This window comes from Caretta caretta, chromosome 7 (genome assembly GCF_965140235.1).
Source record: "Caretta caretta isolate rCarCar2 chromosome 7, rCarCar1.hap1, whole genome shotgun sequence".
Lineage (NCBI taxonomy): Eukaryota > Metazoa > Chordata > Testudines > Cheloniidae > Caretta > Caretta caretta.
The window spans coordinates 25230169-25241667 of NC_134212.1; the positions used below are offsets into that span (position 1 = coordinate 25230169).

Sequence of the window (11499 nt, forward strand, 5' to 3'; positions counted from 1 at the left end):
TATATCATTTCAGGGACCAGGTATACAATTGGTGGTGTAGATGTGTAATCATTTGATCAAGCAGTTCCTGAGAAACAGCTGCCCCTGACTTTTTTTTTAAAACTTCAACTTTCCCCTGTCTTTGCCCAGAAAAAGAGTTAGTCTGTGAAGAGTGTCCATATATAACTTACAGTACTGCACTAGCTGGCCCATTTAGAAATCTAGTGTCAAGCTCCGAAACCTAATAGCAACATTGTCAGACTTTATTTTTTGGTTCTACAGAGCAGCACTAGGCTGCTACGTGCTATGCGTGGAGCACCAACACGGTGTGGAGGAGAAAGGGAGAGAACATCTTCCACAAAATAGTAGTGGTCGCCTAGGGAGGATGGACTGGCCTTGGATCTCTCCCTAATAATATTTCTGTACAGTTGACAACCCTAAATACTATATCGACCAAATTGTGAAGCACTATTACTGAAGGTATGCACCCTATAGGAATCAAAGGGAGATGAATGGAGAACGCAATCCTCTTGCTATAGGGGTAATAATTTTTTTTAACCATGTGTATCATTCTGAATCAAATGGCTACCGTTTCTAATTTTCTCCAATATAGAGGATTTTTAATATTTTTTATTTTAATGCACTTTTGTTCAATGGCAAGTCTGCAAGACTTAGTTTATCTATTACATTTTCATGTATATATTTTAGTTGGGATGCTTACCTACCTGATATCTTATGTGTCATCAGGCAATGTACTAAATAAAAATAAGGATTTGTAAATACATGTGTCATTTTGTATTATACAATGTATTAATTGTGGTGCATGCACCCAAAGAAAAGATTTTTAAGGTGGTGATGTTTTAAAATATTTTGGCAGGTGAAGTTCCAAAACAAGTAAAAGTGAAAAAGCTGAAGAACCTAAAGACTTTGGATTCTAAACCTGGTAATAAGCTTGATCATCATAAAAACATAATCCTTACAATTTTCTTTACTAAAAATGCATACCCTAGTTGTTTTTTGGCTGTATTCTTTTTTTCTTCCAGGTGTTTATACATCTTACAAGCCATACTTGAACAGAGATGAAGAAATTATAAAACAGTTACAAAAGGTAAACTTGCAGATCTGTTTATTGAAACTATTTTGTATGCTGGTAGATCTTTTTCTTCAAGGTTGTCAAGTATGTAGACAGAATTCACAGAGACTAAAACAAGAAACTCTGAAAATATGAACTTTGACACTTATGTCTTTTCCCTGCCTGAGCTGATTCAAACATTGTCTTCTGGGAGCGTTTGTCTTCCTGTCAGCAGTTGTAGTCATGTGCTTTTAAAAAAATAAAAATAAAAATTGAATGGTGGAATTTAAAAAAATTAGGGTAAGAATCCAGAGAGTTGATTAATCAATGTCTGTCCATGCTTTTCCAAACCTGTTTGGCCGAGAAATCTCTTGTGTGAGTTTTCTCAACTCAAAATTTCCTAGCTTTGCCTGGTTTAAGGTTATTCTCGGAATATTTTTTTCTCCTAATGTTTTGGTTTCTTTTCCTAGATGAATTTGAAATATAGAGACCATTTAAAAAACATAAAAAGAAACAGAAATCACTGTGATCTATATTAAGATTATTAAAATTCAACACAATTGATAGTGTTAGTGATTTCTCTACAGCAATGCATTAAGTCTTTTAAATAGGTGTACATCAGTGGAGTGTGAACCTGGTCTTTGGTGTGTCTCCTAATTTTGAGTGATTTATGTTGGAATAATAGATTATTACTGTGGTTGCTTCTTACAGGGTGTACAACAGAAACGTCCCGCAGAAGCCCAAAGTGTAATTCTTAGACGTTATTTCTTGGAACTGACACAAAGCTTCATCATTCCATTAGTAAGATGACATATGTAATATTTGTTGGCCAACACCTATGATAAAAATATGTTTTCATTATAAAAGCTATTGTCATAATTTCTTTCAAATAACTAGAGTTTCAGGACTACTTTTGTGACTTTATTTTTTAAACATATAGTTGGTCCTGCAGTTTTAAATTTTCTCAGGTGCACTAGGAAGATGATGACGGTTTAGTAGTCTAAGCATCAGATTTGAAGCATTTTAAACTCCCTGAAACCAAAGGTTCAGATCCCAGCAGGGAACATTTATCTGTATATCTGTAAAGGCAGATACTGTGAGGTAGTCTTTCAGATGAGACCTCAGCAGTAGAGATCCTGTCTGTTCTGAATGGACACTAATGATTCCATAGCTCTTTTTACTTTGAGTACTTCCTCTAATTCTTCATATTCTTTGAATAAATTTTCTCTCCCCACACTGTTGAACATGCTGTCAACTGCTTAGTTGTCTCCTTTAATCCCAGAGCTGGCTGGATTTCAGTGGTGTTGACTGTACATAGTTTATATATCACTTTGTGATGAGAAGAGCTATATAAATGTATATTATTATAGTTTGTTATGATAGCTGAGAAGACTGTTCTAGGCAGCCTGTTTCAACCAAGTGGCATATTACTGCAAATTGATTAAAAATACAGTGGCTCCAAGATCAGGATTTTTTTTCTTAAACTATTTTTCTTCCATCTCAGGAACGTTATGTGGCAAGCCTGATGCCTCTGCAAAAAAGCATATCTCCATGGAAGGTAAGGAAATAATCCTCAAATGAGCTGAAAATGTTTGTGACTAAAGAAAACTCATACTGTAAGCTGCCAAAAATTTGGTTTCTTTTGTAGAGTCCACCACAGTTGAGACAATTCAGCCAAGAAGAATTTATGAAAACACTTGAGAAAGCAGGACCACAGCTCACCTCTGGGTTAAAGGGAGACTGGATTGGACTTTACAGGTCACTTTTTAAAATAAGACACCAATTTGTATGTAAATACAGTGATGCATAACACGTTACATGCCCTTTTTATTTGGGGGGCAAATCTAATTGTTGTTATAACTGAATATTATGCAGATTTATTTTCATAGTTCTTCGTGTCTAATCAAACAAATTCATAATGTCTAGCAAACTTTAAATATCCATTTAGATATGCCCCTCTGGGTAACCTGTTGTCAGGGTTCCCTCCCCACTCTGAACTCTGGGGTACAGATGTGGGGACCTTCATGAAAGACCCCCTAAGTTTATTTCTACTAGCTTAGGTTAAAAACTTCCCCAAGGCACAAATCCTTCCCTGTCCTTGGATGAGTATGCTGCCACCACCAAGTTAGTTAGACAAAGATTCAGGAAAAGGACCACCTGGAGTTCCTATTTCCCCAAAATATTCCCCCAAGCCCCTTCACCCCCTTTCCTGAGGAGGCTTGAGAATCTACCAACCAGATAGGTAAACAAGGTGAGCACAGACCAGACCCTTGGGTTTTTAGGACACTAAAAACCAATCAGATTCTTAAACAGAACTTTCTTTTCCTTTTTTTCTTTATAATAAACACCTCTGTAAAATCAGGATGGAAGGTAATTCTACAGGGTAATAAGATTTAAAACATAGAGGATTCCCATCTAGGCAAAACTTCAAAGTTACAGAAAACAGGGATAAACCTCCCTCTTAGCACAGGGAAAATTCACAAGCTAAAACAAAAGATAATCTAACACATTTCCTTCCTATTACTTACAATTTGTAATCTTAAATGCTTAGTTCGGGTATGGCTTTAGGAAATGTATTTTCCCTGTCCTGGTTCCTTGTTGACCCAGAGAGAACACAAAGAAACACAAAACAAAAACCTTCCCCCCACAGATTTGAAAGTATCTTCTCCTCTTTGGTCAGGTGCCAACCAGGTTATCTGAGCTTCTTAACCCTTTACAGATAAAGGAGGGATTTTATGCTACCCTTAGTTGTATGTTTATGACACCTGTTAATGGTTTTCATATGACAGTGCAAAGTGTTATAGAGCACTATATTCTAGTATTTAAAAAATTACTAGATAAATGGGAAGAAAAGCTTTTCAGTAGGGAACTCTAAATAGCTGAATGTGGGATCTCGTAGTTTCATGCTGGTCAGTCTTTTATTCTGGATGTATTTTGTACACAGAACATCTCTTCCATCAATTTGGCTGCAATTGTAGTACCTTCTCAAATGGGAGGTTAAGATGCACAGTTTTCCTGATGGAATGGCCAGCAAGAGGTGCTCGGTAAAGCACCTCTTTCACTCCATCTTTTTTACATCATAAGTGCTTTGATACTACAGGGGGATCCAGTGGATAAGCGTACTTGGATTTTCAGAAAGCCTTTGACAAGGTCCCTCACCAAAGGCTCTTAAGCAAAGTAAGCTGTCATGGGGTAAAAAGGAAGGTCCTCTCATGGATTGGTAACTGGTTAAAAGATAGGAAACAATGGATAGGAATAAATGGTTAGTTTTCAGAATGGAGAGAGGTAAATAGTGGTGTCCCCCAGGGGTTTGATCTGGGACCAGTTCTCTTCAACATATTCATAAATGATCTGGAAAAAGGGGTAAACAGTGAGGTGGCAAAATTTGCAAATGATACAAAACTACTCAAGACAGTAAAGTCCGAAGCAGACTGTGAAGAGCTATAAAAGGATCTCACAAAACTTGGTGACTTGGCAACAAAATGGCAGATGAAATTCAGTGCTGATAAATGCAAAGTAATGCACGTTGGAAAACGTAATCCCAACTATACATATACAATGATGAGGTCTAAATTAGCTGTTACCACTCAAGAAAGAGATCTTGGAGTCATTGTGGATAGTTCTCTGAAAACATCCACTCAGTGTGCAGCAGCAGTCAAAAAAGTGAACAGAATGTTAGGAATCATTAAGAAAGGAATAGATAATAAGACAGAAAATATCCTATTGCCTCTATATAAATCCATGGTATGCCCACATCTTGAATGCTGTGTGCAGATGTGGTCGCCCAATCTCAAAAAAAGATATATTGGAATTTTGAAAAGATTCAGAAACGGGCAACAAAAATGATTAGGGGTATGGAACGGCTGCCATATGAGGAGAGATTAATACTGGGATTTTTCAGCTTGGAAAAGAGACGACTAAGGGGGGATATGATAGAGGATGAATACATAAAAATGGAAAATGTTTACGACCCATTCATAAGCCAACCCCCTGCCTTCGCACTGCCGAAATTCTTAGCTTTTACTGCCCATCTGACAACTTTTTCCTTAAGCATCTTTGCCACACCACCCCTTATACATTTTTTTAAAAATCCCTACTATAATCATTACAGCTAGTACCTTTATCTTCTTTCACATGCCCCTTTAACACTCACCTCTGCTGTGATGCCTCCAAAACCCTGCTTGCGGATCATGGATAGGCAGATGAGCCGTGGCCAGTGCCCCTCCCTTTGTCTGTTTTTCCTACTCCCGCACATTTAGACGTGGCCAGTCCTCACTGTACCTTTACCCTAATTTTTTAAAAAAAGGAACTAACCAAAATGTATTAACCCTTCTCCATGTTTATTTTCCTTGTATGTTATATCTCCATTTTTCTATCTTTTGGATGGGAGGTCCTCCAGGACAGGTTTTCTCTCTAACATATGTTTGCACAGCACCCAGCATAATCAGGCTCTCGTCCTGATGGTGGCCTTTGGGTAATATCATAATATAAATCATTAAGAATAATCTGTATAAACAGGAATAGATGGCTATACAGTACTCCTATACCTATCCATATGTGAAGTAAGAATCCCAAGGTCAAAGAAGCTGTTATATTAACCCCTAAACTCATGAAGAACTAGCAAGAACAATAATCCTAATTAAACCCTTTAGTTCTCAATCACCTGTCTTTTCATTAGAATGGAAACTGTTAGCCAAAGCACAATGGCAGGGGACATCAAATTGTTTTCGATAATCAACATTTCAAATAAAATGACAAGTCCTTTAAATACAAGTATCTTTGTGCCTGAAGACTTCATAAGGACTTCAGAGCATAAGGCTTCTTGGTGTTTTTTTTGAAGGGACACAGAAACCTGTAGTGACGCTTTTTAATCAGTGTTCCACTACATAACTTTCCTTCGCAAGCAGAATCAATAATTTTTCTGAAAGATGAAAACCTCCTAATTGATATTTATATCCTCCTCCTCGTCCCCACAACAAAACTACTGTACAATCTTGTGAAGTTGTGTAAGAGACTTGATGGTGGGGGAAAATGAAAGAATTGAATTGAGAATGCAATTTAAAATATAAATTTGTTTGCACTCTTTTATTAAAGACACTTCTTGAAATCTCCAAACTTCAATGGCTGGTTCAGGACCCGGCGGAAGGAAATGACACAGAAGTTGGAGGTCCTCCATTTAGAAGCGCTCTGTAATGAGGTAAGAAAAGTACGATTTTTTGCTTTTAGTGATTTATAAAATTTTTTTTGATATCAAAACTTTGCTCCATGTTTCAGAAGTGTTCTGTCCTCGCCACCTGTCAACTGTAATCTTTAAAAAGATTGAGACACTTGTCAGAACCATTTATTTCAACTAAAAACAAAAACAAAAGTTAAATTCCAGTTTGAAACACTTGAAAAAAATAAAAAATCTCTGCAGCATTTGGAACCTAAAGTGTGTGCTAATGCTGGAGAGCTGGAAAATGAAATTGACCAGCCTGTGTTTCTCTAAGATGACAAATGAATAAATAGTGAGAAGTAGTATATTGCAGTAATGTTCTAAATATAATAGAAGTTTTTCAAAAGTAAATTAATGGTATTGTTGAAAGTACTGTGTGTTTATATATGTAAATATTTCAGAATTATGAATTTTTATCTGAAAGGACTTGCTTCTCTGGAGTCAGAAACATACTGAAGTAGAAACAGTGGATCTTGTCTTAAAGCTAAAGAATAAACTGGTATGTAACTATAGTAAGTACAGATGAAATTTGTCATTTCATATTATAGCGTGAGTGTGTTTGTGTGTTTTACATCTACTTCAAATTGAACTGTATGTTCCTCACAAGATTTTGATAGCTCAGAAAATTTATGGTGATCATCCAGGTCACTGATTCAAATGTGGATGGCCCAGTTCAGCAGTAACCAAAAGGCTGGTGGGTGAACAGAACTCAGATGGTTTAATTGATTGTTTCAGTCCTCTGCCTAGCTGACAGCTCAAAACTCACTTTAACAGGACCCACGGCTTCCTAAGTGTCCCACTCATGGCCAGAGTTTGCTCTCCAGTGACTTGCCTCTGTTTCCCTCTCTTCAGGGACCCTGAAATAACTGCACACAGGCTTTTCTCTGGGTTTACACCACCCCTGCCTAGTGCTGGTTTAATAACAGAAACATTTCAAAACAATCCTCAGGGTCCCAAAATAAAGTCCATCAGGACAACCCAAAAGTTAATACTTAGCTCTGGCATCTTCTGTCACAGCCAGAGCTCTTCTTCTGTCCGAATATGTTGTCCCATCTCTTCCAAGCTGGAGCTCAGCCTTCTGGCTCTGATCTCTAAGCCCATACCCAATTAGGGGTTTCCCATTGGAGCCTCCGACTCACTGGTCTCTAGCCTCCAAACTCTCCTGATGTCAGCATCTTTCCAGCAGGAGTTTTTCTCACGCTCTGCAGTGGCCTGGGCTTCCTGCTGCTCTTTGTAGGAAAATCATCTGATCTCGTTTGTGGCTCATTCAGTAATCAGGGTTGGCTAGCCTCAGACCCTCAATGCCTTGAGGGACAAAGCACCCAGTTAGACTTACTGATGTTGGCAATCTAAGTAGAGATGCCAAAAATTAAGGGCTCAGTCCTGCTCCCATTGAAGCCAAAGGGTGTTTTGCCATTGACTCCAATAGGAGCAAGACTGAGTCCTAAATGAACCCGGAAACCAAACTTCCCTTGATTCCTGGAAGTCTGTCCAAATCAAGGTTGAAAAAAGCTGGTGGTATGAGGGGAAGCTTGCATTCCCACTGTCCACGTACCTGTTCATTAGATGGAGGACTTCAGATCCATTAGTCTGATTTCTTTTATGAAGATTAAATTCACTTGCAGGTTTTTTATTGAAAAAAGTGTTTAATTGTGCCTCCTGTAGTTCCAGGCTGACAGAGAACATCTACCCATGAAACCTGACACTATGGAAAAGCTACAGATGCACATTGATGCAATTATACTCGCACTTCCAGATGATTTACAGGATATTCTGCTCAAAACTGGTACAACATGATTTCTATTAGGATTTTATGTCACAAACACACAACATATTTCAAAGCTTCACAGAAGAGACTGGCAGAGATCAATGGAATGGAGCTGTGAATGGTATATTAACACCTGTAATTGACAGTAGTAATAGTGGAAAAACAATTTTTAGCTTTTCTTTTAAAATAGAAACCTACAGGGTTCCACTTAAATCCTGATGGCACTAAAGAATTTGTGTTCATTATGTTTAAAACCAAGTGCTCTTATGAAAAACCTGTGGGTATGTGAAATTATGAAACATGCAGGACCACAGTGCAATGCTGGCATTGCAGAATGTTTTTTTAAATTGGTGCTGCTGTGCACATTCCTGTTAACTCAGGGGGAAGCAACGTTCACCTTGGCTTTGTAAAGAGACTGTCCCATTTAAGGTAATATCTAATTGCTTTTAATGCCTTCTTTCTTTAGATATTTTTCATCTGATGTTACAATAGCCTGGCAGTTAGTTTTTGGCTTGGATGAAGTACATAATAGTTGAGGAATTTTGTTGGTAAATCATTGTTTACAATTTTATGATTTATAGAACTGCTATTAGCAGAGACAATTGAAAGCATTAAATTGGCCATTAATCTTGTTTTATTTTTTTACTCTTTTTTTCAATTATTATATTACGTCTGTCTCTGCACAGAAAAGAAGGCATCTGTTAAATATATCCTAAGAAAGAGGAAACTGGTATATTTTCCTTTAACTTTGTCCATTTAAGTGAGATAATGGGTGATTGTCTTCACAGGCCTTAATTAATGCTAACCTCAGATTAGCTGTATTTTTATCATTGAACAATTAAAATGATTTTAAAGCTGAACTCCTGAAATTCAGGATTTAAGTTTCCATTAATCAGTCTTAACTATATAGTCTTCATCACAAAATATACAGTGTTGCTTACTAAATATACCAAGTTTAATGTTACTGTTGCTCATCCTGTAATAGATGTCAGTAGTGCTAGCTGGCACAGAATCCACTGTAGTTGAGGATTTTTGTAGTAGTAATCTTATGGTGTGCTTCTCTCTCCTGCCAGGAAATGATTCTTTTTTAGGAGGAGGAAATGGGGCAGGAGAGAGGAGACTATATTACTTTCAGCTGAAGGAATCTTATGGATTGTTGAGACTATATCCAGAAGGGGTTGCAGCACAGTGAAGCTACTTAAAATACATGCATACAGTAAATATGCATAAATAACCATTTTTCATTCTATATTAAGCAACAAGAATATGTTGCCACTAGATCACTTTAAACCAAGAAAACTAAGACTGGTATAAAAAGTGCACATTTGCTCTGCATGCAAAGAGTGACTTTGAGGATCTATTCCAAGCAGGATAAGATGAAGCCATGATGTACAAATAAATACAGTACATACTGTACACTCTTAAATGACAAGTGGTTCACAATTATCAAAACATTCTGCTTTACGTACTTTGAATAAGTCGAATAAGAAGTCTTGTGACATTGTAATCCTGCTATGGAAAAAATGCCTTTGTATGATAAATATTTCATACTATCTTTCTAAAAATGTCTTTAGGTATAAACGGTCACATTGTTATTTTTAAGAAAATATGTATTTTAATATTCTTACAGTTTATATAAAATTATTCGTGATCAGAAGGTAGTTTAACAAATTGTATCAAGACTGTCATTTAAATTATACCACTATGGCATTAATTAATCTCTAACTTGCAATTTGTTTTGCACAACTGATGACTAGCATTTCTAACCCTGAAACTGAAAAGTGGCCATTACTCTGGTAAATTATCTTTTAAATATGACAGGTTTCAGAGTAGCAGCCGTGTTAGTCTGTATTCGCAAAAAGAAAAGGAGTACTTGTGGCACCTTAGAGACTAACCAATTTATTTGAGCATAAGCTTTCGTGAGCTACAGCTCACTTCATCGGATGCAGCATCCGATGAAGTGAGCTGTAGCTCACGAAAGCTTATGCTCAAATAAATTTGTTAGTCTCTACGGTGCCACAAGTACTCCTTTTCTTTTTATCTTTAAATATTTAACTGAAGCACTCTATGCTATCTTAGAACCGTGTAAACTGGCACCAATTATGTCAGCCTATTACCACTTGACTGAAAATATGTATTTTTGTAAAAGGAAATAAATGTCAATTTTTTGGAATGTTTATTTAGGTTTCTTGTTCAGCAAATCACATGTCCAAATTATCTCCTGCATTGAGGAATTGTTGAAGCTGTTCAGCAGCCCACAGAGACTGTTCCTTATTTGCCCCTCTGCCGGAACCCTCATCATTTGTCTCACTGCAACAGCAGGGAAGACAGACCCTTACACACACACCCACCCCCAAAAGGAGCATGTGATGGTGTGTGATTGGGAGAAGACTCCAGAGGGATGGGGAGTAGATGAGAAAGGAAGGGGAAAATTCTGGACAAGGGAAGCAGAGAAAGGAAGGAAGGTGATGCAGTATAAGCAAATAAGTGGTGAAATAATGGGGGCGGGGGGGTAAGACATTTTGGAGGGACAGACAAGGGAAGAAGTCCTAAGGAGCAGAAAAGAACGGTAATGACCTCAGAGTAGGAAGGTGAGATGATGCCAGATGCTTCTGCCTACTTTTTGCCCTCTGAAAATGCCTGGGGGAATTGAGGAGACAATCTTGCTTGGGCCTTCTGCAAGCTAACAAATAGAGGCATCAGTGACAGATATGGAGGTGCCCTGTGACAATTTATAAATACTGTATGTTGGCCTGGTTCCTGGGATGCTTAAAGTATGAATGTATTGCTTTTAGTGTAATAGGGGACTGTCTGGAAAAACGAGCAGGAAAGAAAAGAATGGCCAAATATAGTCACCTCTCAGCAAACAAGACAATTAAGGGACAATACAAGAACTATTAGTTTTGATGATTTTGCCTCTATCTCCAGCCAACCTATAACAGTGGTTTTGACCTGGACAGAAAAAGGCCCACAAATACAAAAGAATAAAGCAACTCTGGGAGGATTAAAAGGGGCACCCTCAAGAGAGAGGCTGCAGCAGTTTAGGGGAAACAGAGATACACAATCCACACTGGGGATGTACAAAGAAGTTACACCTGCCTGGGTTACCAGCAGGAGATGGTAAGATTTTAGATAAGATATACACTCTACATGTATGTCTATCTTAAAATCTTTTTCCCTAAAAGCTTTGTTCTTACTGCTAAAATAAACAAAACTTTGATTTTAAGGCTGTTTTGTCACTATATGTCACTGGTCACAAACTCCTTAAGGGAAGAACCACAGGTCCCTGAACTCAGTTGGGCCTGTAGGATAATAACAGTTGATATACAGGATACTGTACCCCAGGGCCCAGTTTAAGAGTGGGAGAGTTGTGCAATCCCACCTTGTGATAGGTAAAAATACAAGGCTTAATGCCTGCAGGCGTGCACTCAGACCTGAAAGGAGACAGAGGTGCAACTAGCTTTT

At 37.7% G+C, this 11499-nt stretch overlaps 1 protein-coding gene across 6 annotated transcripts in view; it reads left to right on the forward strand.

Moving 5' to 3' along the window:
- DENND6A (DENN domain containing 6A) overlaps positions 1 to 9950 on the forward strand; it is a 45448-nt gene extending 35498 nt beyond the window's left edge. For 2 of the 6 annotated variants that reach the window (XM_048857713.2, XM_048857714.2), the window contains exons 13-21: positions 857 to 922; positions 1023 to 1087; positions 1763 to 1852; positions 2556 to 2609; positions 2700 to 2809; positions 6146 to 6248; positions 6691 to 6765; positions 7932 to 8052; positions 9108 to 9950. In XM_048857713.2, the coding sequence (XP_048713670.1) occupies positions 857 to 922; positions 1023 to 1087; positions 1763 to 1852; positions 2556 to 2609; positions 2700 to 2809; positions 6146 to 6248; positions 6691 to 6765; positions 7932 to 8052; positions 9108 to 9226 (803 nt within the window). In that variant the 3' untranslated portion in view covers positions 9227 to 9950. Of the gene's footprint in view, positions 1 to 856; positions 923 to 1022; positions 1088 to 1762; positions 1853 to 2555; positions 2610 to 2699; positions 2810 to 6145; positions 6249 to 6667; positions 6779 to 7931 lie in introns of all 6 variants that reach the window. The other 4 variants (XR_007357628.2, XR_007357629.2, XM_048857716.2 and 1 more) reach the window with 4 other exon arrangements.
- Positions 9951 to 11499: the final 1549 nt, after the last annotated feature.